The 17,107-nt window shown below is 42.5% G+C and overlaps 1 protein-coding gene across 3 annotated transcripts in view; it reads right to left on the bottom strand.

Moving 5' to 3' along the window:
* The window catches only part of inpp5d (inositol polyphosphate-5-phosphatase D), a 140,761-nt gene that overhangs the window by 114,227 nt on the left and 9,427 nt on the right, over positions 1–17,107 (bottom strand). For all 3 annotated transcript variants that reach the window (XM_063046063.1, XM_063046062.1, XM_063046064.1), the window contains exon 2: positions 16,454–16,517. In XM_063046063.1, coding sequence (XP_062902133.1) covers positions 16,454–16,517 — 64 coding nt within the window. The remainder of the gene's footprint in view (positions 1–16,453; positions 16,518–17,107) is intronic.

The following is a 17,107-nucleotide window of genomic DNA, read 5'->3' as shown; positions in this document are numbered from 1 at the left end:
ACATGTAAGACCCGTGTACAACCCCGAGATTACTTGCAGGCATTTACAGTAAATACAAGAAACACACCAGAATCAATGTCCACCCCCAAAAGGGCAGACAGAAAAATCAAAATGCAAAGGCCAACGAACTGGGCAATACAAAATAATTCAAAATAAATAAACAAGCAGTAAATATCAAGAACATGAGATGAAGAGACCTTCAAAGTGAGTCCAGAGTCTGTGGGAACTGTTCAGTAACGCGGCCAAGTGAAGTTGAGTGAAGTTATTTCCTCTGGTTCAAGAGCCTGATGGTTGAGGGGTCATCGACGTTCCTGAACCTGGTGGTGTGAACCCTCAGGCCCTTGCAGCTCCTTCCTGATGCCAGTAGCAAGAAGAGAGCATGGCCTGGGTGGTAGGGGTCCCTGATGATGGATGCTGCTTTCCCTGCGACAGCACTCTGAGTAGATGTGCTCAGTGGTGGGAGGGTTTTGCTTGTGATGGACTGGGCCATATCCACTACTTTCTGTAGGATTTTTTGCTCAAGGGCATGTGTGTGTTCATACCAGGCTTGAAGCAGCCAGTCAATATACTCTCTTCCATACACCTAGAGGGATTTGTCAAAGTTTCAGATGACGTGCCAAATCTTCACAAGCTTCTAAGTAGTAGCACTATCGTGGTTTCTTTATTATGGCACTTGCGTGCTGGACCCAGGACATATCCTCTGAAATGATTACACCAAGTTACTCTCCACCTCTGATCCCTTCATTGAGAATTGGGTCATGGACCTCTGGTTTCCTCCTCCTGAAGTCAATAATCTGATCATTGGTTTTGCTGATATTGAGTGAGAGGCTGTTGTTGTGCACCCCCCACCCCCAGCCCAATTTTCATGCTCCCTCCTATTTACTGAATCATCACCACCGTTGATTCGGCCATTGACAGTGGTGTCATAAGCAAACTTAAGCATGACACTGGAACTGTGCTTAGCCACAAGCATACAGTCTTGTGGTGCACCTGTGCTGATGGAGATTGTGGAGGAGATGTTGTTGCAAATCCCAACTGACTGGGGTCTGCAAGTGAGGAAATCGAGGATCCAGTTAAACGAGGTATTGAGGACAAGATCCTGAAGTTTATTGATTAGTTTTGGAGGGAAATGATAGTGTTGAGTATTGAACTGTAGTCCATGAAGGGCATCCTGGTGTATGCATCTTCTCTATCCAGATGTTCCAGGGTTGATTGAAGAGCCAGTGAAATGGCTCCTGCTCTGGACTTGTCCTGGTAGGCAAAATTGGAGTAGATTCAAGGTCATTTTTCAGCCTCATCACCAATCTCTCAAAGTACTTCATCCTGTGGATGCAAGTGCCACTGGATGATAGTCATTGAGGTAGGTTGCCATGTTCTTCCTGGGCACCAGTATAATTGAAACCAGCTGGAAGCAGGTGAGTGTCTCAGACTGCTGAAGTGAGAGGTTAAGGGTATCGGTGAATATTCCAGTCGGTTGATCAGCACGGGTCTTTAGTACTCGGCCAGATACCCTGTCTGGGCCAGGTACTTTCTATAGGTTCACCCTCCTGAAGGATGCTCTCATGCTGGTCTCAGAGACCGAAATCACAGGGTCATTGGAGGCCGTGGGAGTTTGTGAAGGTGCATCTATGCCCTGATGGTCAAAGTGAGCATAAAAGGCATTGAGCTCATCTGGGAGTGAAGCCTTGTCAGCTATGTTGCTTGATTTCATTTTGTAGGAGGTGGTAGCATTCAGGTCCAGCCACAGCTGTCAAGCATTCATCAGTGATTGAAGTTTGGTCCAGAATTGACACTTTACAAGCAAAATCGCTTTCTGGAGGTCATGCCTGGACCTCTTGTATCTTATTTGGTTGCCAGACCTGAGTGCTACCTGATTGGCCCTCAGCAGATTGTGGATCTGAGGGTCGTCTATGGCCTCATCTTGAAGTCAATGCCTCAGCAGAAAAGAATGTCCCCAGCATATGAGGAGGTCTTTCTAAACACAATAACCTTGCAGAGTCCAGAGTAAAAGCTGGTGTAAAGACAAACCAGCAACAAATTATTCTCAATTGACATACAGTATTCAGAATCATGGCAGAGACCCAGTTTTTCTTTTTATCCAACAAAAAATTGAGGAGCTCTTTTGGACCATTGTCTTAAAAAATAAATCAGGAAACATGACCAAAGGTAGCAGAGTACTGAAGCCACTAGTAGCTTTATCACCAGTGTGGCTCTCCTAGAAAACAATGGAACAATCTTGTCCAAGATCCCAGAAGGGTAGTGATTTTCATTTTGGAAACCCACCAGCTCATTTTCTAGCCAGGTTTCCAACATAAAGTGTATTTAGACACCACCCACCCCCAACTCCCAGAGTGTGGAGGCATCTCTTCCAGCTAGTGGTCTACCAAGACATAAAACAGCTCTCCCAATAGACCACCAGATACAACCTGCTAACGTTCACACTTCCTCTCCAAGTCAACAGGATCTATGACTATGCAGAGCACATCACAAGTTCCATACCTGCCCTGCATGGAGACAAGCTCTTCACCCATCTCCTCGAAAGACCTGCAGATAAAATTTCTTTCCAAGCAGAAAGCCCACCATGATTAACTACTGAGCTTTATACATAGTCTTATGGCAGCATGCAGAAATTGAGCAAAACACATGCAAAGGCCAAAAGAGCATACAATCCACTGTTGCACATATTCCCCTGGTCAGGAGAGAGAAAGGCTATTGACAAATCAGCCCTCTGGGTATGTTACCATATCTTTGACCAGATACATATTGGCCTGATTGAAGTGGTGCAGCGTTGTACAAGACTGGTCAGGGTTGGTCGTGTGGGTCAGCATAGTGCCCAGACCGGTGGCTGGTGCCAGCAAAATAAAATCTTGCAACCTGTGCTGAGGGATGTTTCTTGATGCAAGTTTCTTCAAAAGGAGGGGATTGTTCCATTTGTGATGTTGACTGCCTTGCATTATAAAATAAATTGGGAAAATTTGTTTATTACTGTCACACTACGGAGGTACAGTGAAAATATTGCTTACCATCCATACAGATCAGTTCATTACAACAGTGCATTGAGCTAGTAGAAGGGAAAACAACGGCGTACAGAATAAAAAGTGTCACGGTTCACGTAGATGATAAGCTGCAAGGTTACAATGAGGTAGATTGTAAGGTCAAGAGCTCATCTTATCACACTAGGGAAACATTCAACGATCATATAACAGCAGGGTAGAAGCTGTCCTCAAGCCTAATAGCACTGGCTTTCAGGCTTTTGTATCTTCTTCCCAATTTGGCGGTGGGGGGGTGGTGGTGGGGGAGAACAGAGAGTGTCCGGAGTGGGTGTGGGATCTTTCATCATGCTGGCTGTTTTACTGAGGCAGCGAGAAGTGTAGAGGCCATAGAGGGGCAGCTGTTTACTGTGATGCACCGAGTTGCATCCACAACTGTCTGCAGTTTCTCGGACAGTAGAGCGAAGTAGTTGGCATAGCAAAGCACGATGCGTCGGATCGAACGGTTTCTATGGTGCATGGATAAAGCGCCAAATTCCTCAAGCCTCCTGAGGGAGTACAGCCATGGCTGAGCTTTCTTGGCCGTAACGTCAGAACGGTTGGACCAAAACAGGCCACCTTCAATGTCCACTCTCATCCTCAGCCCCACTGGTGGAAACAGCAGCCTGTACACTGCCCCCATTTCTGAGGTTAAAGCCAGCTCTTGTTTTGCTGACATTGAGGAGAACGTTCCATATCACTAGCTTTCCCTCTCCTCCCTGTACTCTGACTCATCGGTATTTGGGATACTACCCACTCTGGGGGTACCATTATGCAAATTTTTAGAATGATGGGGTTTGAGCAGAATATGGTAGTCTTAAGTGTACCGGGGGATAGAGCTGGGGTCTGAGGATGCAACCTTGTGAGGGGTTGGTGTTGAACATAATTATTGCAGAGGTTTTGGTCAGAAAGTGAAGAATCCAGTTGCAAAGTGAGGTGAGATCCTAATCCCAGGATTAGGAGTTTGAATACGAGTTTGCTTGGCGCAAAGACTCAGATAATTATTCTGAAGAAATGCAGTCAGATAAATATTGAGGATATCTGTTGTGTATTTAATAGTTCAATATATATTTTAATTGCACAAGTTATCACACTACCACATGATACGTGCGTGCCTCACTTAAAGTAAACTCGAATTAGACTCACATTTTTTGACTCCTGTGTCTTCCTTTGAATTAGTTTAATGTTTTGGAGTTACAAAACACAGCTTTATCGTGAAACTTCTTAGCCAGCAGTTTAAACACTGTCATGCTTTCTCAACATATTTGGGAACATCAGCCTCAGTTGTTGAGCTAAGGCCTGCAGTGTGATGTGAGCCCATAAACCTAGGTCAGGAGCGAGAGAGCTACCACAGACAAGAAGACTGATGAAAGTGTCTGCCTGCTAAATAGCTATCCAAACGATTCATGAAGAACCTCAAGTCGAGTGCTGGTTGCTTGATGCAATTTTAATGTAACCACCAGCAATTTGCAGAGACAAAACTCATGGAACAGAGGCTGAAACATTGAACTTAGAGGATTAATTTTAGATCTTAATGCAACTTGTGGTCACAGAAAGAGGAACAATAAATAAAATACAACTGCAAATTGGTTAAACAAACACTGCTGCAGGAGGTAGAGTTACTGTTCAGATAAATTAGCATCCAGCAGCCAAAACCTCTATTATAAATTGATTTTAAATTAAAAAGGAAAAGATTTGGACCCATAAAAGTTTGGAGTTTTTTAAACAAGCCTGTTTCAAATTGAGCGGAGTCCAGCTATGATGTAAATTTATTCAAAGGAGGCAAAATGGTGGTTTCATTCTCCACATGATACAAAATGGCTGACTGAGGTTCATCAGTCTGCAGAAAAGCAACCTACTATTTCAGTCGTTGCTGAGCAACTGATTGAAAATTAAATGTTAGATTGTTTGATAAAGCCAGTCCTATTTCAATAACAAATAGAAAGTGGCAAACCATTATACAAATACATCTATGGACTCTCAGGGGATAAAATACCATTACTGATTGAAGCAAATAACAACGTATTAGAATGGCATCTCCAAACTTGAAGAGAAACAACATTAAAATCCAGGACCATATAGGAAGTTGAGAGGGACTGAAATTGATGGAATCTGGTGGAATAGCTTTGCCCACACATATCCTGAGTTCTAACATCCTGCTTCTTGTATCATGTTGCCATTGTCGATTTTCAGAACAGTGGTTCGGCCAAAGGTCTTCAGTTGCTTTAATCAATGAGACTCCCTCCATTATATCAAGAACTGGGATCATTGCTAATGGAACAGTATTCAGTTTTATTTAAAAAATGCTGGTGAACACAGCAGACCAGAGATAGAGACAGAAAGATCTAGAAAGAGGAGGGAGGTGTCGGAAATGGACCAGGTAAACTTGAGGGCAGGGTGAAAGTTGGAGGCAAATTTAATGAAGTCAATGAGCTCAACATGTGTGCAGGAAGCAGCACCAATGCAATCCTCTCCCTTCTCCAATCTCGTATCCCTTTTGCCTATCAACTTTCCAGCTCTTAGCTCCATCCCTCCCCCTCCTGTCTTCTCCTATCATTTCGGATATCCCCCTACCACTCTCACTTTCAAATCTCTTACTAACTCTTCTTTCAGTTAGTCCTGACGAAGGGTCTCGGCCCAAGACGTCAACTGTACCTCTTCCTATAGACGCTGCCTGGCCTGCTGCGTTCACCAGCATTTTTATGCATGTTGCTTGAATTTCCAGCATCTGCAGATTTCCTCATGTTCAGTTTTATTTGCTCACCTACTTTCTGGCAAGTAGTTAAGAATATCCAGCCTCTACAAGAACCAAGGAATGGCAGTCACCAATAAAAGAGAGAGACTCAGAACCTCTTCTTGTCATCATCCTTAATACCACAGTGTTGCAGAAGTATAACAGAGCCAACCACAGAAATACTGTAATTCCAAGAGCAGATCAGATGCTAGGTATAAAGCAATAGTCATCTACACCTGCTCAAAGCCTTTCCACTATCTGCAAGGTACAATTCCATGGTGTTACGGAATACCTATTATCTGCTTGGTTGAGAGCAAATCAAACACTTAAAAAATCTCAGCAATATCAGTCATAAACTACCTTGCTTAATAGCACTCCAACCACTGCCTATACCATTGTACTCAGTACAGCCACTGGATCAATGTATAAACTGTATTTGTGGTCACTTGTCAGGACTCTTGATAGAACCTTTACATCTAGAAGGCCAACAGCAGCAAACAATTGGGAACAATGCCAACTGGAAATTCACTTCCAAGACATATTCTATCCAGACTTGGAAACAGTTTGCTCCCCCTTTCTGGTCACTGCAGAAAACTCTGGATCTCTACCTTGATGCACAGTGGGAAGGCTTTCATTGCAAGAATTGGCAAGGTTCAAGTTAGTTCAACAAGCACTATAAAGAGCAACTAGGGATGAGAATTAAATATTGGTCTTGCCAGCAAAGTTCATATTGCAAGAATAAATATGAACATTTGCATTGAGCTTTGATATGCAATGGGCCTGATGAGAGCTCAAGTTGGAAATGATCTTAATAATTGGGGCTCCAAAACAAAGTGCACAAAATGTCTTCTGGATTTCCCTCAATTTCCTGCAGTAACACAAGTGAAATTCCAAATGGAGTGACAAGCCTTTAATTCACTTTCACCCCAAATACTGTGCCTTATAAGGCACATATCCCTTTGCCTGAGAAGGACTCTTTGTACTTTTAAACTGGTAATCCTATCACTAAGTAACACTACTAATGCTTGGATTTTCTTTTTGTTCTGACGTACAGTACTTTTATACCTGGAAGTAAACTGGCAAAAGTAACTTGGCCTGTATTGAGAGGATTGATGTTTGTTGTATTCTTACATCTAGTGAACACCTGGGCAAAAGCAATGGCTGTCCCAGGTACTGTCCGCAAGTAACTTATGGACCAGTTATTACATCTGGCGTGCTTTAACTACTGTAAAAAGCAACGAGCAAAAAACATAGATTCTGCCCATAAGAGACAAAATTTGCAAGTCTCTCCAAGTAGTTAGTACCAATAAATATTGAAGAATACCTGATTTATTACTTTGCTGTTACTGTTTGTCATACAAGGATAATTTCCACTCAGTCCAACTAGTGAAAATTTACACAACTAAAATACCAGTTTCTTCTTTAACTCTCCCACAGCCCCGCAATAACTTCATATAATGTTTAAAAGGTACATCTAGAGGGGTGTCAAATCACCATTAAATTTGATCCTGAACATTCTCCCCAATGGCAGCTTTGGTGAAGTAAGTGCCATATATAGAACACGGGGAAAAGGTGGGAGATGCATTTATATAATTCCAGTAGAACAGCCTACCAATATTCACCAAACTCTCATGAGAGAATTGCTGGTGGAAGTGGTCACAGTAAAAGGCAAATCAAAGCTCAAAGTACATTTATTATCAAAGTATTTATACATTATACAATCTTGAATTTTGTCTCCTAACAGGCAGCCACAAAAAAGAAACCCAAAAGAACCCATTTAAAAAAAGGAAGACTGTCAAACACCCAATGTGCAGAGAGAGAGAAAAATCATGTCAAACAATAAATGCATGCAGCAGATAGCATTCTGAACTGAACACTCATCTTCAACAGCACAAACCAGCTGGTGGAGCTGTAGCCAGATTGCTAAGGTGAACCACACAAACCAGCTGGTGGATCACTGCTGGTCACTCTACATCACGAAAGACTCAGGAGAGATTGCCAATATCCTGACAGATGAGGCAAGTAAGCTACAGGAAAAAAAACTGCCCACTGTGGAGAATAGAAGATTACTGTCAGTTTAAACACTCTGCTGGAGTTCCATACTTGCAAGGGCTATACAACGCCTGAGCAGATAAAGATCAGGTAGTAATGATGCATGGTGAAAAAAAGTCTTACATTCTTGCCACAAGTACAAGGGAGAAACTGTGGACACTGGAATCTCGGACAACACACACAAAGCTGGAGAAACTCAGCAGGTCAGGTAGCATCCGTGGAGCGAAATGGAAATCAATGTTTCAGAGTCAACTGGGATGAAAGACAGAGGGGAGATAACCAATATAAAAAGGTGAAGGCTATTTGTGGAGCAGGAGCTGCCGCCTGGTGAGAAGTGATAGGCAGACGTGGGGGTGCAGGTGCGGGGAGGAGAGTGGGGGGTCGGGGAGGAGCGAAAATAGTGGCAGAAGCTAGATGAAAGTGGCAAAGGGTTGAAGGTGATGGAATGTGAGAGGAGATGAAGGTTAAGCATGAGATCAAGTGATGGGGAGGCAAGGGTAGATGGGAACAATGCTGGAGAAAAGCCAGTGGGAGCAGCGTGTGGCTGATAAGGAGGAGGAGCAAGAGACACTGATTAAGCCAACAGAATATTAAGCGTCAGAATTATGTCTAATATTTGTGGGGCATGGAGGCAAGAGATAAGCATCTCTATTGTGAGGAGGTAAGAACTGCCAATGGACCTGCTATCCTGCTGAATGGCCTCATCGTTACTCACAATGACTCCGTGTCACAAACAGATGAGGAGGTTTTCAAGGACACTTGTGACTGGCAGCTGACTTTGCTCAATGGGCTTGAAGCAAAAGTCTGTCCCGTCACTAGGTGTGCCGAGATTCTTCACCTCCTTTCCTGAAACTGATGCAACTGAAGTCTCAAAGAATATACTTTCATGTCGAGTCTTGTCTTTACTGATAACTGAGCCAATTTTGTTAACCATTGCACATGTTTGCAAAGTGACGGCAGCACTCTTGGGTCAGGCAAAATGACAGGATGGGATTTTATCCATGACAGGCAGGAAGAGAGAAAGATACCTGTCCAGGCTATTAGTTTGCTTCTGATGATCACCCAAGTGCAGGACCAAGCTTTGGAATACAACTGCAGCCATTTTCAGATGACTGGTTATTCTACATAAAAACTGGTTAACTGCTTGTTTAAGTTCCCGCCAATGTTTTGGGCTGAAACATTGACTGTTTACTCTTTTCCATAGATGCTGCCTGGCCTGCTGAGTTCCTCCAGCATTTTGTATGTGCTACTTTGATTTCCACCATCTGCAGTTTTTCACTTTAATTAGGCAATAGTTTGCAAATTCGGCTGATGGTGTGAGTGGACACTGATTCTTGAACTGCAGTGTGTGACTGCTGGTTAAATGTTTGCTATGCTCCCTATCACAGAAAAAAGAAGTCAAAGATCGAGAGGAAAGAATTTACGGCCAGAACTACTGTAATTTCTCCTCATAAAACAAATCTTTTTTCAAGTATGCAGGAAGGGGATAGTTGCAAATATTACACAAATTAAAAAACAAATCAGACTCTTTCACGAAAAGAAGCTTTCTAGCTAGATGAAAGAACGATTACATAATCAGTTCTCCTTTGGCAGAGGATTTATTGTGTGCAATTTTTTAAATAAATAAACTTCTCCAAATTCTTCAATTAGATTCCAATCTACAGTTTATTCTGGTACCTCTCTATGAACCATTCAAATTATTCAATTACATTGCAGACTGTAACTCCCTGCAACATCTCCATTATTTGATGCAAATTCTACTGGAGGTCTTCACTGAAATCATAGAATTTGTCAAACAAGCTGGAGTTAGCAAGTTGCCAGTTTCAATGGAACAGGCCCAAGGTCCATATCCAAAATGAATTGACTTGCACAGAGACAAAAACTTAGAGAAGCAAAGCAAAGGCATTAACTTTTTTTAAAGAATGGGTTAATGTAAATCAGTTAGTAACTCAAGACAGCTTTTGTTCATCTGCAGACCACATCAGGCAAAAGACACTTGTCTCTTCCTCTTTTGGTCACCAACTTGGAATCAGTGCCTTAGCAACTTCCTCAAAAGTACTGAAGCAGAACATCTCACTGCAAAAGTCTAGCTAAGGATTCAGACTCCGACCACTGCAATGCTTCCAGACTCAGTTATTACACCAGAGGTTTCTGGAACCGTATTCAGATCAATCATAGTTCCTAGTTTTGACCTGCTTCCCACCCACAAGTTACTCACTGAGCATTGAAAGTGTTTCCCACTCCAATTATATTCTTAGCTTTGAGGTCAATTTTGCTCGTCAAATTTCTGTTCACAGTCTTACTGCTTCCAACCCAGCATGAACATTAGCAAACAGAAATTTTGCTTGTCAAATTTCTGTTCACAATCTTACTGCTTCTAACTCAGCATGAACATTAGCAAACCAGCTGGGACCTACAGTACATACACCAGGACTTTACTTTGCAAAACAGAATCAGAATCAGGTCTAATATCACTGGCATATGTTGTGAAATATGTTGTTTTGTGGCAGCAGTGCATTGCAATACATAATTTTAATTACGATAAATATATATAAACAATTAAGTTAGTGCAAGAAGAGAACAAAGGAAGAAAAAATAATGAGGTAGTGAACATGGATTCATTGTCCATTCAGAAATCTGATGGCAGAGGGGAAGATGCTGTTCCTAAAGCATTAAGTGAGTGTCTTTAGGCGCCTATACCTCCCCCTTGATGGTAGAAATGAGAAGAGGACACCTACTGGGTGATGGGGTCCTTAATGATGGATGCCACCTTTTTGAGGCATCACTTTTCGAAGATGTCCTCGATGCTGGGGAGGTCAGTGCCTATAATGGTGCTGGCTCAGTTCGCCACTTTCTGCAGCTTTTTCTGATCCTGTGCAGTGGCCCCTCCACACCAGATGGTGATGCAACCAGTCAGAATGCTCTCCATGACACACCTGCAGAAATTTGCGAGAGTCTTTGATGACATACCAAGTCTCCTCAAAGTCCTAATGAAATATAGCCGTTTTCATGCCTTCTCTGTAATTGCATCATTATGTTGGGCCCAGGATACAGCTTCAGAGATATCGACACTCAGGAACCTAGCTCACCCTTTTCATTTTCGAATGAGCTCACCCTTTTCGATGAGGACTGGTGTGTGTTCCCTTTCTGAAGTTCACAATCAATACCTTTGTCTTATTGACATTGAGCGCAAGGTTATTGCTGGGCCACCGCTCAACCAGCCAGTCTATCTCCTGTACACTTCCTCGTCACCATCTGAAATTCTGCCAACAATAGTTGTGTCATTGGCAAGTTAATAGATGGCATTTGAGCTGTGCCTAGCCATAATTGTGGGTGTAGAGAGTGTAGAGCACTGGGCTAAGCATGCATCCTTGAGGTGCTCCAAATCTATCAAAGGTCCCTACCATCTGGGCCATGTGACTTCCTCTCTGCTACCACCAGACAGGACGTACAGAAGCCTGAAGTCCCACACCACCATGTTCAAGAATAGCTACTTCCCTTCAGCCATTTGCTTCTTGAACCAATTTATACAACCCACAACACAAACCTAATACCTACCTCAGTCGAGCAACATTGATCCCTTGGCAATACAATGGATTTTTTTTCATTCTGTTCTTTCTTGTACAATTTGTTTAATTCATGTTACTCTTGTGGACGCTCTGTATCTGATGCTATGTGTCTGTGACGCTGCTGCAAGTAGGCGTTTCATCGCACTTGTGACTACTTGTGCATGTAACAGTAAACCTGATGTTGGCAAACTGCACAAAACCTTTGCCAGTTAGAAGGGTTGAGTTCAAGCAGATTTCAGGACAGATTCCCATTTAATTTTCACAGAACAGCACCTGATAGTAACAAACACACACAGAGGAAGGAGTGAAGCTCACATGTAGGACATAGCAGGGGGAGTGTTGGCATGGTTAACATAAATGGCAAGGGGAGATTCAATTTAAGTTTGTGTCACTTAGCTTTAATCAGGTTTATTTATGGTATGTCATTAAATTTGTTGATTGGTGGTGGATTACAGTGCTGACAAAAATCTACAAAATAATACCGCAAAAGTTTAGCAAGATCAGTACTTGAACAGTTGCAGAAATCCAATTGCAAAAAAAAACTGTTCCTAAATCATTAAGTGTGTCCTTTGTGCTGCTGTAGCACATCCCCAAATTAGTAATAAGAAGAGGGATGTCCCAGATGGTGAGGATCCTTAGTGACAGATGCTGCCCTCTTGAAGATGTCCTCAATAGTGCAGAAGGCTTGCTGAGTCTACAACCTTCTGCAGCCTCTTGTAGTGCTGTGCATTTGAAGCTCCACACCAGGCAGTGATGCAACCAGTTAGAGTGTCCTCTGCTGTACATTTGCAAGAGTCTTTGATGACATACCAAATCTCCTCAAAGTCCTGACACAGCAGAGCCACTATCATGCCTTCTTCTGTGTGATTGCATCAATGTGGCAGACCCAGAACAGATTTTCTGAGACACTGATGGCCTGGAACCTTTTCCACTCTGACCCCTGAGTGAGGACCAGCGCGGTCTCCTGACTTCCCCTTCCTGAAGCCCACAATTGATTCCTTGATCTCGCTGATGTTGAGAATGAGGTTGTTGTTGCAACACCATTCCAGCAGTCGATCTACAGTACCCCACTCTAGTATGCTTCTCAAATGGCAACAGCAAACTTGGGTGGTGGTTGACCTGTGAGCTCAGCCACAGTCATGTGTGGAAAAAGTAGAGAAATAAGAAGGTTGATCTGTACTGATATTGGTAGTCAGCCAGGAGACACTACTGACTGATCTTCCAATGTGGACACTCAGCATCCAGAGACTCAGGTTTTGAAGCTTCGTGATTAATCTTGAGGTGGGTGATGGTGTTGAATGTTGAGCTGTGATCGATAATTACTAGCTTGGTGCTTGCAGAGTGGAAAGTCAGTAAGACTGAGTCTGCTGTATACCGGTTGTGGTGGTAAGACTGGACTGCTGCAGTTCCAGGTCCAGTACCTACTCAGGGAGGAGGCAATCCTAGTCATGGGCAACCCCTTGAAGCACTTCTTTACATTAGATGTGAATGCTACTGAGCAATTGTGATTGAGGCAGCTCACCTTGCTCTTCTTGGGCACCAGAATGACAGCCACCCTTTTAAAGCAGGGCAGAACCTCACAGCATCTGAGAGGTTCCATCATTGTTTAGTCAGTCTGCAGCAGAGGATGCCTGCTCACTTCTTGATTCCAAGTTTGCTGATAGGGTCAAATTCAGCTGAAGGAAATCTGCAGTAACTGGAAGGAACTGCAGAGCAAGCAGATACATTGCCAATGTAATTTAATGCAGGAAAAAAAATGCCGATTTTGAAAATAAAATACAAATCCTTCAAAAAGTAGGAAATATGGCCCAGTCCATCATGGGTGAAGCCCTCCCCTCCATTGAGCACTGTTGCAGGAAAGCAGCATTCATGATCAGAGACCCCCACCACCCAAAGTCATGTTGTCTTTTCGCTGTTATCATACAGGACTCACACTACCAGGTTCAGGAACAGTTATTACTCCACAACCATCAGGTTGTTGAAGCAGAGGTGATAACTTCATTCAACTTCACTTGCCCCATCACTGAACTATTCCCAGTTTTCAGGACTCTCCATCTCATGTTCTCGATATTTATTGTTTATTTATTTATCTCTTTTGTATCTGCACAGTTTGTTTACCCCATTGGGTGGAGTCTTTCATTGTTTCTATTATGGTTCTTGGATTTACTAAGTATGCCTGCAAGAAAACGAATCACAGGGTCGTACACATGTCACCATATACTTAGATAAAAATTTACTTTGAACTTTGAAAGTGTATATTAAATGGTCAACTTCTAAGAGAATATAAACCATAAAGGAAATCAAGAGGATAAATAGACTGTTAGACTGAGCTCTCCAGAATGAAAATAATCATTTCAATCTTCCTCTGGAATATTGGTTAAGGATAGAATTTTTCATTCATTTCTTGGCAGGAACTTCCACTGTTCCAGCTCATACCAAGAAGCCTCCCAAGCCTAGTTCATGCCAGCACTCTCCATATCTCAGACCCAGAATAACAAATGTCATCACCATCTCTGCCTCAGGTCATGCAGCAGCAATCCAACCTTGAGAGACTTAAAATGGGGGCCAAAGTTTGAAAGTGTTCCCGAATTCCTGTCAGCCATGGCCACCTGCTCTCCGTTTCTGACAAGACCTGCATGAGGATCCACACACTGATAAAAATATTAGAGTGGGCAATTTCTCAGGTCTAAAATAATTTCTTCCAGATTGTTTTTAAATGCTTTTCGTCACATACTTTGTTGGAAACTGATGAGCTAGTACCTTCAGTTTTGTTTTTGTCAACCATCATGTTATGGGGTGATAACTTCTGAGTAGACCAATTGAGTGAAATTTCTAAAGTCTTTCTCCCAATGTGATCACCATATTCTATCAGAAAAAAAAATGATTTTCCATTTACCAAGGTGAATGCCTTTAGAATTTACAGGCACAAATGTCTTGAGGATATCATTCTCCCATCCAAATCAAAAACAGCGGGTTCAATACATGTACACAAAGCTAGGTCAGCATCATATGGTACTGAGGGAGCGCTGTATTACTATCAACATTCAGATAAGGACATGACTTATGTTTCAGGTGGTCTTAAGGTTCCCAGTGCACTAGTTTAAAGAGCAGAATTCAACCCCCACCCCAATTTCTAGAGTCTAAGGCAATATTATCCCTCAAAAGGTTTCTCCTCACCCTCACTTTGTTAATTGTGAAAACTTCCCACAAATGCGTAGCTGAATTCTTACAAAAAGCAAAATGAGTACACTTTAGACTAAACTGGCTGCAAAAAGTTTTGGGATATCCTACAGTCATGAAAGGCATCTCAAAAGTTCAAGTCTCTTCATTTTAATTATTCAAATTGACTCTTAAAAAAAATAGATAATTCTTTGATAGGAGGACATTTGGCAGCAAGTAGCCTATGATTTTTGACTGAAAATTAAAAGTGTCAGCATCATAACAGCCCTTCTGACTCAAATAGCCTGCACTGCTCAATTACACCCAGGTGACTAATTAAGCTACTAACCTGTCCGTCTTTGGAATGTGGAAAGAAACCAGATCACCTGAAAGAAATCCACAGTCACGGGGAGAATGTCAACACTACTTACAGATATCAGTAGAATTGAGCCTGGGTTGCTGGTGCTGTCATACCATTATGCTACCGTGTCACCTTCAACTTACTATTGAAAATTCCCCAAAGTTGGTACAGTTGATATTATTCTTCTGACTTCAAGCTGTAAACCCACATTGAAGTGCAGCTGCACAATATCTGACTGCTTTACTGAAGTTCATCCAAGTGGTGCCTTGTTTTGTGTCTTGCCAGGATAGCTCTTATTCCCGCATTCCTGTTCTACAATGGGCAGCATTAGTGAACTGCAGCTAGTCTGCAACTCCTTTTCCATTTGGTGGATCCAGCAAACATATTCCATGTTCTTGCACTCAAATGGACCGTTGATGTACAAATGAGAACACCAAGTGTTTGGGACCAACTCTAATACAAACTGCTTGATCATTCCCCCTTCCCCAACATGGTTTCCGCACAGCCTCCTGAGAGATACTCACACAAATGTGGAAAAAATAACTAAAAGGATTAAACTTCTCCAAGTCTCAAAGAGTGATCATTCAGATCTCAGGGAAATCATGGTGGCATAGTGGTTAGCACAACGCTTTACAATGCTAGTGATCTGGACTTAATTCTGACACTGCCTGTATGTTCTCCCTGTGACTATGTGGGTATCCTCCAGGAGCTCGGGTTTCCTTCTACATCCCAAAGATGTATGGGTTAGGACTTTAATTGGGCACTTACGTGTATTGAGCAGTGGTGGCTTGGTTGTGGGGGGGGGGGCAGGAGTGGACAATACAGTAACAGAAGGACCTGCCTCTACCCATGAAGATCGAGGGGGGCACAAATTTGACTGGGCATCAGTGGAGGTCATAGCACAATCAAACGTGCAGCATGCAAGAGAATTTCTAGAAGCGTGGTTTTCCACAAAAAATTCCGTAAACAAGCACGTAGACTTTGATCCTATTTATGAGCCGATGCTGGCAAAATTCCAGACAATGCAGAAGGTTCGCCACACAGCCAATCAGTGACGAGATATCCTCCCCACATCACAACTGAGCTTGAAAAATGACATCCATTCAGCTGATTGAGAATTATACTGAGGCCAAGCATTCAACGGACACACCACAATCAGCAGCACACTGGCAATGTCTCCTCACAATGTGACTAAATTGCCAAGATCGGAAAAGAACTCAACCCAACCATCAACCACTCAAGCTACACATCTTCCAAAATATTTCTAATTAACAATGCGCTCAAAATTCCAACTCTTGATATCAAAATCTAAAGATGAGTATTGCCGTTTCTAGCAAAACTGCATTGTTCTACAGGTCACACAGGAAGCCCATTCTCAGTGTCACCAGCTTTCAATACACTTCTAACACATTTGCTACTGAAACTTTGGTATCAGCCGCTATTTGAAATGAATTGCATCTCATGAGCTTTCACACAGTTCTGCTCTTCCAGGCAGAGATGGTCACTAGTTCTACTGCAGTTCACTATTTAGGTAAATGAGATCACCTACCTGTATAGACAATGAGTTATCTTCATTTATAAAAATCCTGTAAGTGTAGATAGCTTTTTCATATCTGGGGGGGAAAAAAGCAAAATTATGACTGGTTCAGATGGAATATTCACAATTGCTTTAAGAGCATCCAATTTGATCACTACTGCTCCTAATCAACAACTACACCCACCAGCATCTCCCCAAATTGATATCACCTTGTTCCTGTTGCAAATCTATTAACTTGCATTTAGACAGACATGTAAATAGGTGAGGGACAAAGGATAAGGTCCCCAATACAGGAAAGTAGGAGATTAACGTACCATGGCAATTTGTTCACATGGACATCATAGACCAAGGTTTCTGTTTCTGTGTGCTACAACCATAACCCAATGAAATTCTACCCAGTAAAGTTTCACAAAAGGTAGCAAGATAATGAGCAGATACACAGGGGATGCATTTAGACATGATACTGGGGATAAGTTACCAGAGCCCTTTTGGGCATAGTAATAGGACTTTAAAAACATCCACCCAAGAAAATGGACCAAACGAGTATTTGAGATTAACACTTCATCTGAAAGCCAACACCCCAATCATACTCCCTCTTATCTGCACTTTGCAATCTCTGCTGGGGGGGGGGGGTGACCGTTTTGGAAAATTCTGGATGTTATGTTT

The sequence above is a fragment of the Mobula hypostoma genome, chromosome 4 (assembly GCF_963921235.1).
Source record: "Mobula hypostoma chromosome 4, sMobHyp1.1, whole genome shotgun sequence".
Taxonomy (NCBI): domain Eukaryota; kingdom Metazoa; phylum Chordata; class Chondrichthyes; order Myliobatiformes; family Myliobatidae; genus Mobula; species Mobula hypostoma.
The sequence above is the reverse complement of the archived record's forward strand: the minus strand, read 5'-3'. Positions and strand labels throughout refer to the sequence as shown.